At 39.2% G+C, this 24,995-nt stretch overlaps 1 protein-coding gene across 1 annotated transcript in view; it reads left to right on the top strand.

Moving 5' to 3' along the window:
* The first annotated feature begins 4,809 nt into the window (after window positions 1-4,809).
* Window positions 4,810-24,995, top strand: part of SPMIP7 (sperm microtubule inner protein 7) — a 43,646-nt gene continuing 23,460 nt past the window's right edge. The window contains exons 1-7 of the mRNA XM_034416420.3: window positions 4,810-5,499; window positions 10,413-10,510; window positions 17,754-17,827; window positions 19,323-19,449; window positions 21,113-21,180; window positions 23,061-23,102; window positions 24,661-24,768. Coding sequence (XP_034272311.1) covers window positions 4,998-5,499; window positions 10,413-10,510; window positions 17,754-17,827; window positions 19,323-19,449; window positions 21,113-21,180; window positions 23,061-23,102; window positions 24,661-24,768 — 1,019 coding nt within the window. The 5' untranslated portion in view covers window positions 4,810-4,997. The remainder of the gene's footprint in view (window positions 5,500-10,412; window positions 10,511-17,753; window positions 17,828-19,322; window positions 19,450-21,112; window positions 21,181-23,060; window positions 23,103-24,660; window positions 24,769-24,995) is intronic.

The raw sequence follows: 24,995 nt of genomic DNA, 5'->3' as shown, positions 1-24,995 counted from the left end.
TTTTGCTGCACACTTAGAACGTTCTGTATGTCTTACTCCATTCATTTGTGTAGATTAATAAATTCTGTCTCTGCTAATCGTGATTTAGCTACGAATCAGTGTCACTTTTAGCAAGAAAGGCCACAAAAGCGCAGATCTTCGGGAGCGAGGAAGATGTACTGTTTCTTTAAATGAATTGAAGCTGTCTGGGATGGATAGATGAACTTTTTGCTAGTAGTTAAATGTTTGTAAGAAACATCACAGTTGTAATGAGGGACTTTGAGATCAACTGGAAGACAAACCCTCCATTAAGTGAGGGACGGAACAGGTTCCTTACTGACAAAATTGCTGACAACTTTGTAATCCAAAAGGTAGAGGGGGGAACTAGAAGGACAGCTAATTAGAAGGACCTAATTATTGCTAACAGAGAAGAAATGATAGAGGGGGTTGAGGTTGCAGGACCATTGGGGAAGACTGACCATGTCATGTTGGAATTCAATATAATGCAGACACAAGAACTGGAACGTAATCAAACTTAGACATTAAAATAACTGATTTCAACAAACTTAGAGTGAGTTTGTGAAGGAGTCTGTGGGTGGTAATATTAAAGGAGAAAACAGCCTACTCTAAAAATGATTAAAAGCGCATTGCAGCATATACCGCTGAAAAAGAAAAATAAGAACTCTAAGAAGAAATCAGCATGATAGCATAGAAAACTCTGTGAAAGTCAAAAAGGATAAGTATAAAAAAATGGAAAGAGGGACACATAAATGAGGCAGAATCCAAGCATATAGCCCAAATCTGCAGATGAAGTGTGGAAGTATGGAAACTTAAATCTCGCAAAAATGTCCTAAATAATTTTTAAAAGTTTCTTTCACCATATAAAAAACAAGAAAAAAGTCAAGGAAACAATCAGTCCACTAATGGGAGACAATGGTTAGGAAGTGACAGGCAGCAGAGAGAAAACAGCTGCTTAATTCTTTCTTTGCATCTGTCTTCACACAAAAAGAAAAAATAGTCCAACCAACCAGAAACAGAACTGTAAAAGACAGACTAGGAATACTAATTAAATTAGGCAATAAAATACTAAGAGAACACCTGTCCATCCTAAACAAATTCAAATCAGGTTGTGATTGATTACATTCAGTGGTGGGTTGTCCCCGTTCGCACCAGTTCTATAGAACCAATAGTAAAACCGGCGGGAGGCTCCGTCCACCAACCCTGACGTCATCAGAACACTTCTGTGCATGCACAGAAGAGCGTACTTGCTTCGCTCGTGCACAGCCCTGTTGCAAACCGGTAGTAAAGGTAAGTAGGGGGCAGGGATTTTTGCTACCGGTTCTCCGAACCAGCCGCCGCCATTGCTACCGGATCAGGCGATCCAGTCCGAACTGGGAGCATTTCACCTAAAGATAATTTTCCTGACAGTGACAACAATCAATCAGTGGAACAACTTGCCTTTAGAAGTTGTGGGTGCTCCATCACTGGAGGATTTTAAGAAGAGCCTGGATAGCCACTTGTTTAAAATGGTATGCAGTTTCCTGCTTGAGCAGGAGTTAGATTACAAAACCTTAAGCTCCCTTCTAACTCTGAACTCTGGCAAGCTTTTTCTGCACAATCCCACAGAAATAAATTATATTTAGTTCAGTGGAGTTTATTCCTAGCAAAATGAATATAATTGTTTTTTTTTAATTCATGGGTGTCTAACTCATGGCGTCACATTGTCCGGGTTAGTGGGTGGACCCTCCTGCCGGTTTCACTACCGGTTCTTGCGAACCGGTCCGAACCAGGGGCAACCCATCACTGGGTCTAGGCCCCTATAAATACGTACTGAATTGCCTCCATTTCCTTTTCTAGACCCTCCTATTATTGAGTATTCTCTGATGTCTAAGCATCATTAGTATTTTAAAAGTTGCTACTAAAGCTTGGAACTAATTGGGACAATGTAAGCCTTTAATGTAGTATAGCGCAGAATAGTCTATGCAGACATTCCATAGTGCAATTTAATGGCTACCTTTTATACCAACTATAGCTTCCAAATCATCTTCAAAAGTAGTTTTATATAAAGCACAGTATCATAATATATGTGGTGGAATATAATTCCAGCACCGGTTTGCCAAAAATATGAGCACACACACACAACTTCTGCGCATGCATGCGCGCACGGCTTCCACCTCGTGGTGAGGCTTGACCAAGCAGCCTTTCAGGGTCTGCTCCCCTCCATCTTTGCTCTCCGGGGCAGCAGCTGCTTCTTTCCACGCTGCTGGGAGAGCGTCTTGTGCAATTTAGCTACTGTGAGCTGCCTCTTTCCTCTAAGTCTCATCCGAAAAGCGCTGCAGCTGAGAGAAACAGCATTCAACATGGCTGCTGCTTCTCTGTGCCACAGCACTTTCTGGATAGGACTTAGAGGAAAGCGGCGGTTCACAGCTGCTAAATTTCACACAATGCTTTCTCAGCAAGAGCAGCAGCAGAGAGAAGCAGTGGCCGACCCGGAGAGCACATGGAGGATCTCCGCAAGTGACCAAGGCTTGGCAAGGGACAGAAGAAGCAGCTACAAGATCTCCGCTGCAGTGCTTTCCCAATGGGATTTCTTACAGGTAAGAAGAACCATCCGGTCCATTCCCAAACTGCTTCGGTCCTCCTGTGCTCATGCCGCTGCCCCCCACAGCCCTTCGGCATAGCACAGCAGGCTGCAGGCCAAATAAATTGCTCTGGCCAGGGGGGCCATAGTTGGAGGCCAGAGGGGAGGGCAGAATGAGGGTGGAGGCTTTGGGGCAAGGCTGGAGCATGGGAATGGTGCATTCCCTGACCTGGTTGAGGCTAACAGTGAGCAGATGGAGGCTCCGAGGCAAGGCCAGAGCAGGGGAATGGCACGTCCCCTGACCCGAGGTGAACGGAGAGCGGGCAGCATGTAGGAAGAGGCCCTGGGAAGGCCAGAGCTTGGGACTGGCATGTCCCCAGACCTGAGGCAAAGGGAGAGCAGGTGGCATGCAGGCAGAAGGATGGAGATTGGCGAGAGCCAGGTCCAAAGGCGGCCCTTCAGCCTAGTGCCTTACCTTCACAGGCAGCCAAGGTGAGCAGAACAGGTGCGGATATCAGCTGGGCCACGTTGCCAGCGTGGTAGGCCACGACGAAGGCAGGCAAGTTGGTGGCGCCACGTGGAATGTTGGGAGGCAGCTAGCTAGGCTGCAGTGCTGCGTGGGATGGAGCCACCACGGCAAAGCAAGCCAGGCAAGCTGGAGGCTGGGGCTGGGGACGGGGGGGAGTGGGGGTGGCAGCAAACTAGGCCACAACTCGCAGGCTTATGTACCCAGGCAGGCAGATCAGGGCTGTTCAGTTGGGCTGCAGGCACCACGTGGGAAGGCAGGCAAACCGCAGAGACTGTGTGGTCAACGCAAGTGAGGATCCACACAGTGTGCTATGCCAGGGAGGCAGGATGAGGAGTGACTGAGTGGGGCGGGGCGAGCGGGGGGGCAGGGCGTGGTGAGAGGGTGGGTGGGTGGGGGTGGGGCCAACCAGAGGTGGTATTTTCCAGTTCTCCGAACTTCTCAAAATTTCTGCTATCAGTTTGTCTGAACTGGTCCAAACTGGCTGAATACCACCTCTACTTAAGCATTATACCAAACTGGTTATCCAAATGATGTGCAAATTATAGAAATAAATGTCAAGGAACCAATTACATTTGCAAGTCATGACAGTCATTAAATTAGGTAATTAGATGATCAACTCAATTAATGACCCCCATCCCTACTTTCCTCAATGATGTTAAATGGAATAGAGCATAAAGCGGAGCATAGAGTGCTTCAAGGTGTCTCTCAGGGCTTTTCATTCCATGCTCAGCTTCCTGCCCCTCAGAGTACAAACAGGCCCTGGCCTACTTTCCCCCCACACATCAGGTCTTACTTAATAGGCATTAGGTCTGCTATTCACCTGACTAGTCCCCACAGCATCCTACCCCCATCACTAGTCACACACTTATCTTTGGAAAAGCTCCAGGACTCACATTGGGGAAGGAGGGCAAACCGCTTCACCCTTCGACATCCTTGTACTATATGACATTGTTCTGGAAGTAGGACCATTTTGGAGCAGCTACAATTTATTGGGGCCCACTGGGGTGGAATGAGGAAAAATAAATGGAGGGACCATTGCAGTGTCTCTGCATTCAGTTATAAAAGCAAAGACCACAGAGGTACTGCAGCAGGTGTAACTTCAAAACTGGGTCATAAGTAGCTTTGGAGGGGGATCTGTTTTAACTTGGAATGGTCACTATGCAGCCAGTTTCAAGTTGAAGATATATGTATTACATAGTCTAGCACTCGATTGAAGGCCTTGGAAATCAATCAGATTTTGGGGTGTATCTCTACCAACAAAGATCAGAAGTATGCAGGAAATGATTTTTTTCTTTGTGAACCAGAAAGAGGGCTGAGAAAATATCTACAGACCCTTCACATCCTGGACCTAATCTATTTCAACTTCTCCCCTTAGAATGCCACTATAGGGCATTACATGCCAAAACAACCAAACATAAAGATAGTTTTTCCCCCATGCCATCACACTGCTGAACACTTAATTCACAGTACTGTCTCATTTCTCATATTTTCTCATCTTCACATCTTTCCTAATATCGCCTCCTATTGGTCTCTTATGATTATCAATTGTTGTTTGTAACTTATAATTAATGATTGTAACTATGATTATGACCTATCACTTGCTTTATTTGTACACTATGAGGTTATGCACTGGAAACAGAAAGTGAAAAGTTTCTTCACTTACAGAGCAAAAGAGCACTGCATATACTTTCATTATGTGTTCATGTTCCACTGTCACTAAGCAACTGAGAATCTTTGTATATATAAAGTTTCATTCCCTTGGTGGGTTGCCATTTCTTTTTTATTTATTTATTTCAACTTCAGAAAGAAGCACCACAGCACTACTTTTTTTTTAAAGCAATAGCTTCACAGTTGAGTCTATGGCTTCTGATTTTAATGAAAGTTATTAAATCAAGTTAAAAATTAACCATGGCTTCTCAAGTCACTGCAAGACATTTTCATCCTTATTCATACTTAAATCCAGCTGATTCACTTCACAAGATGCATCTAAACCAACACAAAGATCTGTTGAAGAGAATGTATATGCCTTTTGTACGGGGACCTGAAGACAGGCATTTTTTTGCCAGTTTCCAAGACAAGGATAGTAATGCTTTTCTAAAATCCAATCCTTTCCTTCCTCCTGAAGATAAAGGCTACCTTTTAGCACCGCATCGGGATGATGTGCCAATAATCAACACTAGTTCAGGATTTTTGAGCCCAGGTGGTAAAGTTGACCGACAAATCTTAGACAACAAAGCCTATGAACCCCTGCAAGATGGCAAAGATACACATTCTTCACAGCAGGCATCTGTATTTTGCAGAAAAAGCCAAGTTGGTGATAGAAAAGCTTTACTGTTGAAAGAAATAAATCAGAACCAACAGTGGAATTCCAGAGCAATACCTGACATTTCTGTGAGATCAAGACTTGGAGGTAAATATTATTGCACTACAACTGTCATTATCTCTGTGTGTGTGTGTGCGTGCATGCATAATTTTTTCTGTTCAGTTATGTCAATTCTCAGAATTGTTTGGACAAGTACCAGCAGTTTTCTTGACACAGTACTTCAAAAGTGAGTTTGTCTTTGCCTCTTTCCTAGGGCTGAGAGAAAGTAACCAGGCCAAGGTCACCAGCTGCCTTTGTGCCCAGACAGGACAACAACTCACAGTCTCCCAGTTTCTAGCCAATTCTCCCACAAAATTGTTTGGTTTGATGAAAACCAACAAGCTGAGATTGCAATCAAGAACTGAAAGAACATGTAGAGAGTTCAATCAATTGTTCTATATGGGAATCCAAATTAAAGTATGCATTTCAAAATGTCTGATCAGACTTTGCTTGAATTGATCTAGCAAAGGGAATCCACAACCTATCTTGTAAGAAATGTTCATAAACTTTCATTTACGAAATCTTAAGATTTCGGGGGGGGGTTGCTTCAAGTTTTTTCGATATTGTAGAGTTTCATCGTATCTATTTATATATTACTAAAATTCTTGTCATGATAATGAACTGGGCAAAATACATAATTGTGCAACAGTTTTTAAACCAGACTATTTTTGAACCAAGGCACCTCAAATGGTCTAACTTAGAGAATGCATCCAAAATCTAAGACCTATGATTCCTAAGGGAATGAAATTTGGGGAAGTTGTGGCTATTTCAGTGCTACTGGCTGCTGCTGCACGGCTAGGCTCCTGCTGCAGTCTCATGATCTTTATTTTCAACATTCTGTGACAGTTTTTCAGCCAGTCTTGCAATCCATCACTTTTCCCCCAGCCAGCAGCAATGACATATCTATATGCCTGATGGGATGGGGTGGGGTGGGAAGGGAAGGGAAACACCCTTCCTAACTTATGCCAGCCTCCAACCCCCATGTGCCATTCCTGAATGGCTTGGTAATTTACCTCCTGTGCATTCTTCCTGACATGTGTCACTCCCTGCATGCCCTACCCTATCTGCACAGCATCTCTTGCATACCCCCAGGCACCCTTCCCAACCTATGCTGCCCTTCCCCACACTACCCCTCATTGACCTGCTTAGCATTTCTGGCACACACCCATGCACCCTTCTAACTCATGTAGCACCTCTCACAGAGTGTCATGTACTGTTCCTTATCTGTACCCCTGTGTACCGCCTTGATTCCTTCTTCACAACAGCCACTTACCTTTTTACTGGCCTTCAACTTGCAAATTCCTGCTGACTTTGCCATTGACTTTCTTCCTGTAAGCTTCCTGCAAGGTAAATGGGGGAGCTAGCAGAAATTCTAGGGAGGGAAGGAAAGAATCAATGACAGAATGATAAGGGAGGAAGGAAAGTTTCTGATACTCCCTGCCAGCTTCCCACAAGCAAACTTAATGAGGAAACCAGCAAGAAGTCAGAAGTCATTTCCACTGCTTTTTTGCCACTCATGGTTAATGACTCCATGAATAATAAATCCTTCTTGACAGAATTGCATTATATCCACATTTATCTAACTTACTGATTATACTCATGTATTTAAGGATGCATGTGCATTTCATTTCATAAAGGTCTTTGTATTTATTGCTGCCAAACTTTATTCAGATAATTTATCTAATCTATAAAAAGCAATCTTATATTTGATTTCTGCCTCCTGGTGCAGGGGTTAGCAAACTATATAGCCCATAGGCTAATTCTTTGCTGCCATCTGTTTTTATATGCCCCTTGAGCTAAGACTGGATGGCCCCACATCAGATCACCAGGCCCAAGCCTCTGCAACTCTCCCAAAGTCAGGGCTGAGTTGAGAAATGGATCCAAAGCAACTTGGCTGTTTTGGACTTTACATGACCTCCTTGCTAGCAGGCTGGCTCTGTCCAATGTCTGTCACACTTGACTTGCACACCTGCTAGCCATGCCCATGAAGGCAAAGCAGGGTCAGAATCTGGCCCTTTACAGAGAAAAATTCCCAACCCCTGTGCTAGGTATTTGTTATTCATATCTTCACATTTGTATCATCTGCAGATTTGATAAGCATTCCTTCATTTTCTAGCTATGCCACTAGTAAAAATATAAAGAGTACAGACCCGGATTTTAAACTTTTGGCACACTATTCAATATCTCCCTCCAGTTTGGTGAGGAGAAATTAATAAATTGATGATTTTTGAGCCAGCTGTCTATCTGCTTATCTGTTGTGCCATCCAGCCCATACTTAATTGTCTTACTAATAAATATAAAGTATAGAGGATACTATACACTCTATACTCTTGTTAAATGGTTTCCTAAAATAAAAGTTGTATGTATTTTCACAAAGTGTCCAAGAAATTACTCAATGAAAAAACAAAACAAAATTATTTTGGTAAAACCTTTTTTTACAAGCTTGTGTTTGTGTTTGACTGATAATCATTTTTTCAGGTACATAAGGATTTATTGCATTATGATCTGCCTCTGGATTTTACCAGTTATTGATGCCAGATTAGCTAGTTAACAGTTTCAGGAATGTCTTTGCTGTGCTTTTTGAAAATAAGGAGAATATTTGTTCTCCTGTAATAATTTGCCATGAGATCTGATTCTTATACTAAGCCAAGTAGCTATTATCAAAATAGTTATCTGATACACCATGCCCCACTTTCAATTATCCATCTCCACTAAAAGAAAGCAGAAAAATGAAAGAGGGTGTTTCCATCATAATCATCTGTTTATTGATGCCTCATTACTCATTGGAATACTTATAGTTTTATCTTAACTTTCCTTCTAATAAGTATTACTCATTAGAGTTCAAAAAGACTTGGTTTTTCAATTAAGTATTCTGTGTAGATTGGTAGAAATGTCTGACATGTACCATCCAAGATTTTTCAAATGTAATATGTATCAGCAAGTTCCTTCAGAAGCCTATGATGCAATTCATTTATCCTGTGTATATAAACTAATTCGAAGAATTGTATATACATATTCCTCATTTATGTTTCTGTCAGTTTCAGACTTCAGTCCTGCCCTTTCATCTCTGCTAATATTGTACCAATACTCTCTTGCTCATAAAGTCTGTACAGTTCTAAGCTCTTTTGTTGTACCCTTCCTTGGTGATGTGCCCTTTTTCACTTTCATTTTCTTATATATATTCTTTTGGGGGTTGAATGATATGTTGTTATTTCACTAAATTGTTTTCTCTGTTGTGTTCTATTTGTTCTTCGTGGAATTGTTTGCAATTGTAATTTTATTCTTTCTGTTTCCAAGAACTTTCATTCATCATAGCCTCATTCTGCTGTATATATTATCCTATCATTGTGTTATTAAGTTTCTTTAATCTTTAGGTAATCATTCAGTTATAGCCAGCTTTGGTTTCTTCAGTATCATTACACAAGCTAACAAGTCTAGTTAGCATATGTTTGTTTAGTTTCCATGGGAGTGAAACAGCAAATATCTTGATTTTTGTTGTTGGTGATGTTGTCTTTTTACAGTCAAAACATTATTCTCTCTGCTTTTCAAATAACCATACTCATATTCAAGAGTGTTTCTTCCTCCTCCTTTTTCTCTCTCCCTCTCCTCTCAAATATTTAGAGTCTGTTTTTTCTATGACTGCCTAAAGATCTTTTCAAATTGTATCAGTGGAGGATATATTCAGTATGTCTTATTTCAGGTTTTCATTCTTGTTCACCAAGATTAGTTTCAGTTTCAGGGATTTTATCCTTTATAAAAAGTTACTTCTTCTATCAACTTCTATTTATTTGATCATAGCAAAAACATGGCTATTCATTGCTTCAATTCTTTGATTTTTTTTTTCTTTCAGGTATCACTATAAGCATCCATTTTCTGCAAATGAATACCTTGTTTCTTTCAAGTATGAATCAAACATGCCACAAGACTTTAGGTTGCATGATTGCAAATCACATCCATTCAGCCTCACTTCTTCCTTAATGCAAAGGTCAGGAACCTACAACCTATAGACTAGATGTGGCTCTCCATCCTAAAACACCTGGCCTATAGTCCCAAAAAGAAATGCCCTATTTTTCTCTACCTTTCCTACAGTGATCCCAAGGAAGAATTTAAATTTGTAATTCTATCTCAGCCCAGTGTAGGATTACCCTATTATAATAAATTGTAACAATTTCAGTGATGCTATGAGCCAATATATAAATGTGTTTATAATATAACTTCACATACTGAGGTTTTTTTCTCTTCCTTATATAAATCATTTCTTTCTTCAATCACAAGAAGCTCCCCAAGAGTCTGCAGAGCCAATTTTACTCTTTGCTGTATTCTGATTGATTGATTGATTGATTGATTGATTGATTGACAGAGAGGGAGAGAATGACCCCCATCCACTCATGGACATGGCTACTGGCATCTCTGCAGAAGATGGCTGCTGACTGTTGTGTTCATGTAACATCAACAGAAAGCTTACATTTATTCACATTCTTTCTTAATTTAGCCATGTGTTCTTAGGATTTGTTAGAGATGTCTCTTAACTTCCTTCTCAAAACTCCTGATTTTTCTATCTATTGCTCTGAGTTTTCTTACATTTTTCATAGTCTTATTCAGTAAAAAGCTGTCAATCTGTCTCCCACAGTTCTCAAACTATATCCCTTGCATTCAGCAGCTCTTTTTACTCTGTATAACTGAGCAATAGTTTTTCAGAATAAGCAACTCTCCAGCTATTCCCTTTTCTTTCTCTTCTTTAAATCTGTTGTCAGTAACTTGGTACAATATATGAGTCCCCTACTGAAACAGCCAACTGAAATTACTTACCTTCTGACTTTTCTGTCATTAAAAAAATAATTCATAAATGTTATACATGGCATATTGTGATTGTCACTAATATAAAGTTCATTTTTGTATTCAGCTGTAATCTCAGTGCAATGAACATTATTTAGTGAAAAATGTTCAACTTTTTTTTCCAGGATGGACAAGTCCAGTAAAAGTCATACCAAATCCACCTAAAGCCAAAGAAAATTTTATACCTCATACATTTGTATTTCACGTGGACACAGATGTTCAGGTAAATTTCTTTACTACTGCTGCTTCAAATCAATAACATATCTTCTAATCAGAAGAAGAAGAATCAAGTGATATCACTAAAAATTATTCAGTCACTAGTTCCATCCCATCTTCAGACAGAATGGCCCTATATATCATTCTTGTTAAAATATCACTCATCCCGTGCTTGAATTTCATATGCTTAATCTGATGACCACATTGTACATCTCCTTCTAGAAAGAGCACACTTTGTGGCTGCCCATCATAGGACACCATTTTTCATATAGATGATCCCGAGGATGATGTGGCCTTCTACATATTAATTACGCTAATCAAAACGGGTCTCTATCCAAGATAAAGAGTTCTGAGAAGGGATGTGGTCTCAGAATAGATACATTCTAGTTTATTTATATCTATGCCTATTTTTATAGCCAAATTCTCATCATAGGAGTATATGAAGTTCTTTTCTGCATATGGTAAAAACTTAGCCTTAGGCCATGTAATGCTGTGGAGACACAGTCCTCTCTTATACTGTACAATATAAGGTATGCATAGAACATAGAATAACAATGTTGGAAGGGACTTTGGAGGTCTTTTAGTCCAGTCTCCTGCTTGACCAGGAGTGTCTATACTATTTTGGACAAATGGATGCCCAATCTCTTCTTGAAAACCTCCAGTGCTGGAGCACCCACAACTTCTGGAGGCAAGCCTTTCTACTGATTAATTGTTCTCACTGTCAGGAAATTTCTCCTTAATTCTCAGTTGATGTGAAACTGAAAGAAATGTATGTTAGACAAACATTTCTTCTTCCACAAGATATTCAGGTATAACTTGGAATGTCGTTCCCTTTAACATAAGGACTTGTAGGTTTTGAATACTTGAGGAAGTTGAACTATATAAGATGGACATTGAGAAAAAAGACAGACTTATCTGTACACATTTTAAAAATGAATATGTAGTACATATAATCAGTGGTGGGATTCAAATAATTTAACAACCGGTTCTCTGCCCTAATGATTACTTCCAACAACCAGTTCACCAAACTGCTCAGAAAGTTAACAACCGGTTCTCCCGAAGTGGTGTGCACTGGCTGAATCCCACCACTGCAAATAATAGATATCTGGGGAGGAAAGGCTCATGACGTCTTCCCATTTACATTCCAAAAAAATAAATGAGGGCAATGACAAAGCTTTGTGAGACATAATGTGAGAGAAATCTGACAAATGAACAGGCGTGTCAAGATTCATTTTAATAGGAACAATTGTTTTTTATATATACGTATAAAATACGACTTTTACTGAAATGTGATTATGCTATAAATACACTTTAGCAATATTAGATATTCAAACTATATATTCTTGGCCTGTAGTTTGAATATATAAGATTCAAATACTGATTGTTTCCTGGTTCCTGCAAATCAATGGTTTGTTTGTCAGAAATGTTTATATAGGACAGGAAGGAATTGGATATATTTTATGTCACAATCATTTCATTGCAAACGCAAAGAGCTAAGAAGGTTGCAGTAACCATCAGAAAGCGAAAGACGGCTCTTATCTGATGTTTCTTAAAATTTGGGGAAGTTTGTGAAACAATATAATAATGTGTGCCTCCTGTCTGTAAAGGTACTAGCAATACTTTTATATCCTGAAATGGCTGTGTGATGAGCCTGCTTCTTGCTGACTCTTTATGCATCCATACAGACCCCACTTCTGAATGTCCACAATGTGAATCCAAAACGTCAACAGTTGACTTTCGTGTTATTTATTGAGATGGTTGATGAACTCTGACATTGTTTTTAATTTGCACCTCTTCTGCTGAGCGTAAGGAAGCACTTGCCCGATCTCGAAAGCATTCTAATAAAATAACTTTAGACTTGAAAGATTCAAATAGAGCTTCCTAGGAAGAGTTCCTTTCAAATTGTAGGCAACAAGCACAAACATTTAGGTATGAAAATAAGGCAGTTTTTTTAAAAATGTAGAATTTATCACATTGTTACCTATAATGAAATCCTGACACCCTAGCAATTGAGAACTTTAACATTATAGTTTTGACTCTCATTATATCTCACTTAATTGCCATGGATTCTGGGACGGCTGAATGCAACCACATGTTTATTGGACCCGTGTCCCTCCTGGTTGGTGCTGGCCTCCCAGGAGGTTACACGAGGCTGGCTCCAGAGGATTATTAACGCTTCCTTGAGCGAGGGTGTCCTACCGGCCGCCTTGAAAGAAGCGGTGGTGAGGCCCCTCCTCAAGAAGCCCTCTCTGGATCCGGTTGTTTCGGCTAACTATCGTCCAGTCTCCAACCTTCCTTTTATTGTGAAGGTTGTTGAGAGTGTGGTGGCACGGCAGCTTCCACAGTACCTGGATGAAGCTGTCTATCTAGATCCACTCCAGTCCGGCTTCAGGCCTGGGTACAGCACGGAAACGGCATTGGTCGCGTTGGTGGATGATCTCTGGAGGGCTCGGGATAGGGGATGCTCCTCTATCCTGGTCCTGTTAGATCTCTCAGCGGCTTTTGATACCATCGATCATGGTATCATGTTGCACCGGTTGGAGGGATTGGGGGTGGGGAGCACTGTTTTGCAGTGGTTCTCCTCCTACCTCTCTGACTGGTCACAATCTGTGTTGGCAGGGGGGCAGCGGTCGACCCCGAGGTGCTTTGTTTATGGGGTGCCGCAAGGGTCGGTCCTCTTGCCCCTTCTGTTCAATATTTATGTAAAGCCACTGGGTGAGATCATCCATGGCTTTGGGGGTGGAGTTCCATCAGTACGCTGATGACACTCAGCTGTACATCTCTACCCCAGGCCACTCCAACGATGCCCTTGAAGTGATGTCCTGGTGCCTGGAGGCCGTGCGGGCCTGGATGGGGAGAAACAGGCTCCGACTCAACTCTTCCAAGACCGAGTGGCTGTGGCTTCCAGCGTCCTGATATAGCCAGCTGGTGCCATCGCTGGTTATTGGGGGCAAATCATTGGCCCCCACGGAAAGGGCTCGCAACTTGGGTGTCCTCCTGGATACACAGCTGTCTTTAGAAGAGCATATGATGGCTGTGGCCAGGGGAGCTTTTTATCAGGTCCGCCTGATACGCCAGTTGCGTCCCTTTCTAGATCGGGACTCCCTACACACGGTCACTCAGGCACTCGTCATGTCCCGCCTGGACTACTGCAATGCTCTCTACATGGGGCTCCCCTTGGGGTGCACCCGGAGGCTCCAGTTGGTCCAGAATGCGGCCGCGCAGGGGATTATGGGAGCGACGGGGCACTCCCATGTGACACCTCTCCTGCGCGAGCTGCACTGGCTTCCTGTGGTCTTCCGTGTGTGCTTCAAGGTGTTGGTGACCACCTTTAAAGCACTCCATGGCTTAAGGCCGGGGTATTTACGAGATTGCCTTCTGCCGCCAATAGCCTCCCACCGGCCAGTTCGCTCACACAGAGAGGGCCTTCTCAGGATGCCATTGGCCAGACAATATCGGCTGGCGACCCCCAGGGGGAGAGCCTTCTCTGTGGCGGCACCTGCCCTCTGGAACAACCTACCCCCAGAGATACACACGATACCAGACCTCCGGACTTTTCGTCGGGCCCTGAAAACACATCTATTTCATCTTAGCCAGGCTGGCTTGACCCCATCCTTGCGATTTTAAATTTATAATTGGTTTTATTTTAAATTGGGTTATTTTAAATTGATGGCCAAAATTATTTAATGTTTTTTAATTGTTTTTAAATTTTATATGTTGTGTTTTTATCGTGGCTGTTCACCGCCCTGAGTCCTGTTGGAGAAGGGCGGTATACAAATTAAATAAATAAATAAAATGAAGTCTTTCTTGTGCTATCCATTGAGGCACACAAAATCAGTTCTCCCCACTTGCTCTGGAACATTAATAAACAGGCATCCTGAGCTTGCTGGAAATGCAGCCTTGTTTAGTGATTGGGATTTTATGAAGAGAATACATTCAGAAATATCTGCTTCTCTGAGATCTTAGACAGGCAAGTGATTTACATTAAATGGTACACAGCATATATTCTGTGTTAACCTCCTAGCTTTATTGATTTCAATACATCAAGGCTTTGTTAAGGGACACAAGCAAATGCTGTACATACAGCGCATTCAGAAAGTATTTAGACCCCCTTCACTTTTGTCAATTTTGTTATGCTGCAGCCTGATTCTACAGTTGTTGAAATTCATTTTTTTCTCTACATAATGACAAAGTGAAAGCAGAATTTTAGAAATGTCTGTAAATATATTAAAAAGAAAAAAACAGAAATATCACATTGGCCTTTATATGACCTTTGCAGCTCTAGAAAGGAAAGGAAAGCATAAAATTTTGATTCACTTAGCAATTGCTTTGCTTAATCACCACATTGCTGGTCCCAATTGTGATTACTAAATGAGGACTATCTATATTAATATGATCCCCATACAAATCTCTAAACTATTCTTTCTACTATTCCTTCATTTCAGTTTCATCCCAAATAATTTCTTTGTGTGTGTTTTTCAATCTATTCATGCTACTGGATCTCCTTATATGGCACTTGTTATTGACGTCAAAATATGTTTTCCCCAATAAGCAGATCTTCATTTTTTCCCAAAGATCCACTTGATATCACCAAAAATAATCTGTGCAGAACTGCTCATTATTCTTTTAGTCTTAAAGCAATTTTCTCATTCTTTCATTAAAAACAAATCAATCATTTACACTTTTAGATTTATATTAATTGCTATGGTATCAATGCATGCAAATTGATTTAAATTTTCAGCACATAAAGTTGAAACAAACACCTTTTTCTGAACAGAAATTCAGCAGTTATTATTTTGATTAATTCTTAGAACTCCAAGTAGTCCATTCACTTTTTTTTGTACTTTCTCATCTTATTCACACCTACAAAACTATCTCCATATTGCATTCATTTAAAATGTTGCACATCATCACCATTTACTGAAGTATAACGTGCACTTGTCACCATCTTATGGATTCCCATTTTCATTTAAAGTGGTTAAACTATAAACAACAGTTTACATGAATTAATTCTTTCTGTCAAGCATTTTGGGCTTTTCATTAATAATTAAGACTACCCATCACTTTGCCTGCATGATTTAATCAGCTCCACAACTTTGACAAGATCAAGACACTCTCATTCATTCATTGCATTCATTCTCTTAAGTTTCACAAATACACAGTAAATTGAACTTCTTTTATTTTCATCCATTCATTAATTCATGTTCTTTGCCTTTTATTCTTTTGATATGCACTCAGGATTCTAACAAATGATCTTTACTTGAGTATAAGCAATTACAAGCTCATGCCATTCCCCCCACACATACATACATAGCTAATATTGAATTTATAGCCCAGAATTTTAAAAAAGATAGCCACAAGAATCTGGCCCCTTACTCTACTGGAGCAACTTTCAGATCTGTAAAGTAGTGTTTTAATAGAGCTATTGCTTGAATTACAACACTTGTTATTCCTAAACTGGAAATCATTGCACACAAGTTTTCAATACTTTTTTAGGCCAGTGTTTTTTTAGAATTATTAATGTTGAAAATTCATTATGGAATGTATTTATTTATCTATTTATTTATGTAAATTTATATGCTGCCCATCTCACTATCAAGTGGCACTGGGAGGCTTACAAGACAAGTGGCATGGAGCAATCCCATTGGAGATAGTTGCCATAAATTGGCAACTAATGCAGTTTGTGCAACAGTGCCATCCTAGAGGCCCCTAAAAATGCCCACGCTGCTGTATTCCAAAATTGGCATCTCCATCTTTTCATTCTCCCAGAACTCCTTGGAACTTCTTGGAGAACCAAGTTGCATCCCAGGATGCATTAGAAAAGAGGCTGCAAAGGAATAATCTGGTCTAGTGCCTCTGTCATTTGTCAATTCCAGGCAGCAACTAAGGCCTCAACTAAATCACTCCACAGACTTTGTGGAAAACTTCAAGTTCCTTCTGGAATCCAGCCATATCTATCATTGATCAGGCAAGGTACCAGTCTGATCACCTGGTAATTGATGATCTCACTGTGAGGTAGTGTCAGGTGGGGTAACACCAGTGAACTAAAAAGTGGTCAGAAAATAATCTGACTATAGCAACAATCTAATAGCAATGTCCTCCAAAATCAGATTACATCTAAACTGCCCTGAAACAAAAACAATTCTAGTCTCCAATCTCCAATACTAGCTGAGTCCTAAAGTCAGTTTGACAAAAAGCAAAAAGTTTTCCAAGGATCCAGCTTTTGTCCTGGTCATTTGCTGCACATGTTGTGCTCTAGCTGCCTGAATTTTTTGAGCTGAACATTTTCCTCAGTTCCTTAATGCAAACAAGGAGAAATTATTTTTCCTTGCTTGCTTCCTTTCCTCTACTCTTCAGCCTGGCAGTCACTTATCAAGGTAAGTAAGTTACAGATTTTGTCATTCTTTTTTCATGCATGCAGTAAAGTTAGTAAATTAGGTCTTTAAAAGGGATCAAGATTGAAGAGCAGAGGAAGAGAATTTAGTTTCAGCATCTAATGACAGGAAAGATCAACAAGTTTGTCTTCTTCTCAGTTTTCCCTCCTGTTTTCTTTATTGAAGAAATTGGGGTTTCTGGGGGAGGGAGGGGGTATGAAGCAAGGGAAAGGTTTTGAGAAACTCCACCTGAAGTTGCTGCAGTTGGCTTAACCTAGCAAGAGCCAAGAATAGTTTGCAGCTCTTGAAAGCCAGCTGATCAGGGCAGAAAGCTCTGAAGCAACTGCCATTTTTGCAAGGAATTATCAAAATGCATAAATGATGGCTGCTTTCAGGAGTAATGGTGAGCAGGGCCATGTGCTATGGACTCCCACAAGGACAGGATGTGGGGAGAAATGTGCTGCAGCATCGCTATGATTGGTCATAAGGATAAATGACTGCAGAGGTGCTGCAACCACTTTGGAACAGGATCATATATAGGGTGTTTTTTTGGGGGGGGTTGCAGTCAGTTGTGATTTCAAATAGCTGTTAAGTAACCTGTCATTCAGGCCTTGAAAGGTAGTTCAAGGACTACCTTTTTATTTAGAAGATGAATGAATACGTTGACTTGGCTAATGAAGAGGTAATTAAAATACCATGACAAGTTGAACACTGCAGATTAACTCTCTTACTTTTCTCTATCCTTTTTAAAAGCACAAAAGCAGGATTGGAAATAATCATATGCATACATGCTTGAAAAATAGTCTGGAAATATTCAACTGAGTTCTGATCATTTCATTATTTTCTATATGTTTTATTTTGTATTTTCTTATTAAGTCAAGTGATACTTCTTCTGAACCCTGCAGAGATAAGAGAGCTTTGAAGTATATGTATACATCCGCAATCCAGAGGTGAGTTTCTGTTTCTCTTAAGAAGAATGAGATGATACTGAGTTTCTGTATTCCTCCTGTTACTGGCAAAATGCTATGTATCATATTTCCTGATGAGGCTAATAATACAATTACATTTCCTTTAAGTACTGTGTTTATTAGTTATAACAATACAGATACTGGTTAAGTGATAAAACAAAGGTCATGGGATAGGAATTGATCTTAGAGTAATTATTACGGGTTATTGCACAGTCAGCTCAATATTCAGACTGGATTTTGCTTTTTTTATCCATCTATAGAGCCCTTCCCAAGGACCTGGGATAGGCAGAGATGAATGTTTCATGATATTAAAAGTATTGTTACAGAATGTAAGCTATTCTGAGTATAAAGCTGCCTTTTGCAATTAACTGATGGTGATATTGTCAATGCCAATAGTGTTCAAATGGTGCTCTGTTGTTTTTGGATTACACCCAAGGTGCCTATTAGAACATAGAATAACAGAGTTGGAAGGGACCTTGGAGGTCATCTAGTCCAGTTCCTGGCACAAGCAGGAGAATCTATACCATTTCAGACAATGGTTTTCAAGTTCTTGAAAACCTCCAGTGATGGAGCACCCACAACTTCTGAAGGCAAGGCATTCCACTGGTTGGTTGTTCTCACTGTTAGGATTTTTTTCTGTAGTTCTAGGTTGCTTATCTCCTTGATTAGTTTCCATCCATTGGTTTTTTTCTTGCTTTATGGTGCTTCAGTAAATAGTTTGCCTCCTCCATCTTTGTGACAGCCCCTCAAAATACTGGAACCACTGCTATCATTTCATCCCTAGTCTTTCTTTTCACTAGATCAGACATACTCAATTCCTGAAACCGTTCTTCATATGCCTTAGTCTCTAACCCCCTAACCATCTTTGTTGGGGATTACTATTGGTACTACCCTTGTGTTCTTTTTCCACAGTCATTCTATTTCTATTTGCAGGTCTTTGTAATTTGGTATCCTCTCCATATCTTTCTCTTCTTTTTTCTGCTGTCTTCAAGCACTGCCACATCCACTATCCAGACTTTTTTGTAATAAAGTTTAGAGTGTTATGTGGCAGGTACACATTGGTTTGGATTTCAAGTCCCAAGAGTATTTTAGCTTCTTCATTTTCAATTACTTTCTCTATTTTATGATTTCACCAGTTGTTGTTGTTGTTGTTGTTTAGAATTTAGCCCTCCTTTAAAAGGAACTCAAGATAGCAAACATAGATAATACTCCTTCTTTGGTTTTCCCAGTGAACCCTGTGAAGAGAGTGACTGGCCCAAAATCAGTTTTCTTACTCCAACTCACTCTTGGTTTTCTATCATTTTTAAATATCAGCTTTATATCTCTCTCTCCAGCCAGTCATACTCCCTACCCCTAAATCAACCTATTTTATCTGGACAAAATTCTCTTTCTGGTTATTTATTTGAATGACTTTGTTTGCTTTATAATTTAGCTATAATAAAAAAAAAAATTTCATTTATTTTAATGAGCATTCTAGAGGATATGAAGAAGTTCCCTGGGATAATATGTTATCTCCCAAAGTCGGGCCTGAACATTCAAGATTACAACCCATGGGGAATATTTCTTCAAGCAAGCGATATGAACCAGCAGAAGAAATAAGCCAAGTCTGTGAAGTCTATTTCATTATGATTATGTGGGATAAGCAAACACAGGATAAAGTGCAGTGGTAGATCACATCCTTTACTAACCAAAATACCTTCAGATTGAGCTCCTTGTATCTATAGCTACGATGAGAAACAATGTCTAACTTGGCCCAGCCCTGACCCTTTTAGATTCCTGGAGTATGATGACAAGGCTAGAAAAGGAGGTCACTTCCTTAAACTGAAGTCCTCAATCAAAATAGATAAGTTAGGTTTTTCTTTAGCCTATGAATATCCAAAATTTTGGCTTCTCTGAACTTCATTGAATGAAGTGAAATTGTTTTATGCTGCATATAAAGTATGTAATATAGATAATATATATAAATTAATTATTAATAATGTTAAAATTGTACAATATTGTGGGGTTACATTACTAGATGTCCAGGATGTCATGTAGCCCACAGGTCATGGGTTGAACACACCGGCTTCCGTTCCTATCAGGGTCATCTCCTACATCCCCTCAGCTACTCTGCAAGAAAGAAACCAAGGCAGACATAATGTTAATATAAAAATACTGTCTTGCTAGCTTAATTCCAAAATCTACATCGTACTCCATGCAAACAATAGTCATTTTCTTTTTATTTATGAGAGGGAAGCAGAGGGATTTCACTTACCTTTGCTACCCATTCGGAATTGGAAGCACGCACAAGGGGTTTCTGCTTATGCGCAGAACCTTCTGCATATGCGCAGAGCATCCATGATGACATCCGGGCAGGTGGCCAAGCCTCCCGCCACTGCCACTACCGGTTCGCCCGAACTAGGGCTAACTGGTAGAAACCCACCACTGGAGGGAAGGGATTTTCTTCAGAATGAAACTGAGTGGAGGTGATATTGCTTACTAGCTGTTAAAGGAGAACCACCAGCTATTGATTAGCTGTAGTTCTCTGTCCTCAACTAATAGCCTGAAGTGCAGATGCTAATTAATAGGAAATTTATAGTGAATTCTAAACACTCCCAAGCATAAGCAGTAGACTCTCAAGTAGAGATTGTTCAACTTGGAGAAAAAGATTTCTCCTTCTGTGCCTTTGGTTCCAAGATTACTCTATGAAAGAGAATTTATATTAGAATTAAGAGCTTTGGTGACACAGTGGTTAAATGCGGTATTGCAAGCAAACTCCGCTTGCAATACCGCATTCAGACCGCATTCAGTCTGAAATTCAGTCCTGATAATGCTTGAGGTTGACTCAGCCTTCCATCCTTCCAAGATCGGTAAAATGAGGAGCCAGATTCTTAGGGGCAATATGCTAACATTGTAAAATGTTGAAGCACAATAGGGTGGTATATACGTCTAAGTGCTGTTGCTAAGTTACATGCAGGCTCCTCAGTGACTCATCAGGATCATAGGGCTAACATTCTCATTCTGCTTTTCTGCTTTATTGATTTTACCTATTATGATGTTTTGATTCTTTCTGTTTGGAAAAGTGTGTACAAATTGTGTGCAATATATGCAATTGATTTTTTTACAGATGGCCTGGTAACTTGAGGCTCTAGGAAATGAACTACTGTTTATAAAGTATTTTGCTGTGATTAAAAAATACGATGATGCAGTATAAATAGTAATGATAATTGTAATATACCAAATCATGTTCAACCCCCCACTACCCACACATTTTAATTATCATGCTAGGTTGTTGGAGGTCTCTGGGACAGATTTCAAAAGAGAATGTTTACAGTACCATACAGGCCAATACATTTGTGAGTTCCATTTTTTTATATAATTTGAAATTATTTAGAAATATTGTATGTGTTTGCTTTATGTAATGAAATGCTTTGTATAATGAGATAGTTAAAGTTTTAACAGTCAGGTGTATCTTTTAACTTTAGAGAGTTGACATTCTTTTTTAAAAAAATTCCCTAATATATTAAGGACTTTAGGAAGTCAGTAATTAAGTCATCTCAGCTCATTAAAAAAAAAAAATTATATGTATATGAAATCTTATTCTGTTCACCGCCCTGAGTCCTTCGGGAGAAGGGCGGTATAGAAATTCAATAAATAATAATAATAATTAGTCTTTTATTTATTTTAATGGCTTCAGTGCCTGTTCTGTTGGCATGTATAGTTGGCTAACTTGGCATATAATGTAATGTAACGTAGTGCCCTGCCAATGATTATCTTGATTTCTACAGATTATTAGTTACTGGAATGGTTGATGCTTAATGAAGAAAGTGTAAAATGCTAGATGACATCACAATTGTAGTCTTTCATCTCCAGATTTGCCAACCAGCTACTCCCTTGCAGCATTTTTTTTCCCTTTCCGAAAAGGGAATTAGTTGTTGCTCCCAGTTCTGATTTGATGCCAAAAAAAAAAAAAAATCAAATTTGTCTTGTAAATTAGTCTGGACTAAGTGTGGGAAGATTATATATCAACAGACCAATGAGAATAAAGGAAAACAACTATTTTACTGTTCTTCCTACTACAGAGTTAGTTAGGGAAACTAGGAGAGGATTTCTATTTCAGCTGGTTAAGAAAAAATGAGAAAAGTCAATATTTTTATACCATGTAGTCCTCAACTTACAACAGTTCATTTAATGATCATTCGAAGTTACAACAAAACTGGAAAAAGTGAGTTATGACCATTTTTCACACTTAACGACTGTTGCAGCATCCTCATGGTCACATGATTAAAATTCAGACACTTGGCAACTGACTCATATTTATGATGGCTGCAAGGTCATGTGATCATCTTTTGTGACCTTCTGACAAGCAAAGTAAATGGGGGAGCCAGATTCACTTAACAACCATGTCACTTAATAACTGTGGCAAGAAACATAAAATGGGTCAAAATTCACTTAACAAATGTTAAGCAACAGAAATTTTGGGCTCAATTGTGATCATAAATCGATGATTACCTGTATTTTGCTGATGAACTTGTAAGAAAGAAAACCTACCAGTGAACCAATTAAACAAAAGTTCCAATGTTCCTCTACTCCACTAGGGAAACAGACAACTTGATAACCAAGGATAAAATGAATGTAAAGAGCAGCAACTTGTGTCTGGAGGGAAGGGCGGATACCTCCTCTTCCTTATAGTGCATGACAGCCAATAAATACAGTGCAGCAATCAGAATGTAGAATGCTGGTTTTGCCAGCAGAAATTGGAAAGCAATAGATAGAACCATAAAATCATAGAAGGGACCTTAGAAGTCTTCGAGTCCAATCACCTGCTCAGAACCTTATACCAGCCTGGACAAATGATTGACAAAAATTGGTGGGCACCAGGATAAGCTAGATACATGGATGCAACAGAGTTGCAGCAGGTATAAGGGGATGGCTTCTAATATCTTATTTCTAATAATAATGACTAACACAGCATTGTGCCATCAAAATGCCCTTTTGTATACTGTATGCATTGCGGAATTGCATCAACTTATTGCTAGTGTCTGCTATCTTCATGCCTTGCTCTCCAAGAATATTTGTTTGGGCATTGCTGGAAGTGTCTGATTGAAGGCAATTACTCGTTGCTTAATCAGTGTAATATATTTGGGCCTTAATAGTTATATTTCATAATTCACAATTTTATATAATAGTAAATTAGTAAATTTAAATAATTTAAACTATGTTTAATCTTTGACAGTGTTAGCCCAAGTTCTCGAACTCAGCATCCCCCTTCATACACGTAAGTTATAGTTTGTTTCAATATGTAATTTTGAGCTTCAGTAGAAAATTAGGCATATATATATATCTTCTTAAGTTTTCGCGGATGTGTATATATATATATTGTTTGAGGTTGTGGATAGGTGTCTTTTATACTGATAACAAGTTCAAACAGGTGCCATTAATACAGGTAATGAGTGGAGGACAGAGGAGCCTCTTAAAGAAGAAGTTACAAGTCTGTGAGAGTCAGAAATCTTGCTTGTTTGTAGGTGACCAAATACTTATTTTCCACCATAATTTGCAAATAAATTCTTTCCAAATCAGACAATATGATTGTCTGGATTTGTTTTCTCATTTTGTCTCTCATAGTTGAGGTCTACCTATGATGTCAATTACAGGCCTCTCTCATCTTTTTAAGTGGGAGAACTTGTACAATTGGTGGCTGACTAAATACTTTTTTGCCCCACTGTATTTTCATCTCAGCAAGCTATAATGATACATATATTTGCTTAATATGTCAAATAAATAAAAAAATTAAAACACTTTCATAAAAAATAAATAGCTATTTGATAAACTCAAATTAAGAGGTACCATGCTGCAAGGTATAAAATATAAATTGTGTATTTTTGATAAGGAATATAACAATACAATAAATACAATACAATAATCAGCTGTTAAGGTGTAAACTACAAAAGAGCATAAACTGCTGAAAGTACCGTGTTTCCCTGAAAATAAGACCCTGTCTTATATTTTTTTGAACCCTGAAATAAGCTCTTGGCCTTATTTTTCGGGAAGTCTTCTTATTTTGGGGCGCATGGAGCAAGATGGGGCTCCTCTTGCCATCGTAGCTGATTTCCAGCTTTGCGTTTAAATATTTTCGGGGAGGGCTTATTATCAGGGGATGTCTTATTTTCAGGGAAACAGGGTATTAAATAACTATTGTAAATAATAGGAAGTTGGACTTCTAGGACTTGGTTTCTTATATTCTTTTTATTGATGTTGGAAATTCTTATTTATTGTAAATATTCTCATGACATGACCACCCACAGAGGAGCTATGGAATAAGAAAGGAAGGTGGTTGGTAAAGAATGGCTCAGTAAAGTGTCTGCTGCTAATGGTATTCCTCTCATCAGTTTGTCTAAAAGTCAGTTTACGAGCAAAGACTATGAAGTTGCCACAAAGACTATGACATTTGAGGAATTTAATGAGCTCCACATAGGACCATGCCCTTTTTCTGAATTCTTTATTAGTGATAAAATCCAGAAGAAAATCATGGTCAGCCAAAATGTCTATATTCATGTGACCAAGAATAGCTTAATGCCTGTATGGCATGATAGGTCACCAGTTATGTTGGTTTGATTTGATCTGTCAATTTCTCAAGCCTGAATATAAAGGCTTTGGGGGGAATTAATTCACCCATTTCCTATTCTTTTTAGCTTCCCTAAAATCTGTTCCAAAAATATTTTGTGAGGGTTTGCTAAAAGCACTGCTGAGTTTTCTGTTCATCCTGAAAACAATTGCTTTTGGACAATTTAGTTATGTTAAATATGCTTTATTTTTGCATGTTCTCGTTCAAACAGAGGCTGTATTGGTTCAGAGAATTCTGAGGATCTAGACAACCCTTTTGTTGACTTAATTACCTACAACCGAGTTCATACTACAATACCACATTATGTGAAATCTTCACAGTATGTATATATGTATATTGTCCTTTATGTATCAATTAATGAATGAATTTTAATTGAATATCATGGAGGGTTCTTCATGTTATATTATCAAGTAGGATTTGAGTTATTTGGAAGTACAGGATTATTCTTCAGTGGCTTGGGCTGTGATTCATATACAGAAAAACTATTATGGTTATATTTATTTCTTACACGATAGCAAATTCTAATCTAGTATGTTGATATTTTGT

This window comes from Pantherophis guttatus, chromosome 4 (assembly GCF_059756535.1).
Source record: "Pantherophis guttatus breed Tessera chromosome 4, ASM5975653v1, whole genome shotgun sequence".
NCBI lineage: Eukaryota > Metazoa > Chordata > Lepidosauria > Squamata > Colubridae > Pantherophis > Pantherophis guttatus.
The sequence above is the reverse complement of the archived record's forward strand: the minus strand, read 5'-3'. Positions and strand labels throughout refer to the sequence as shown.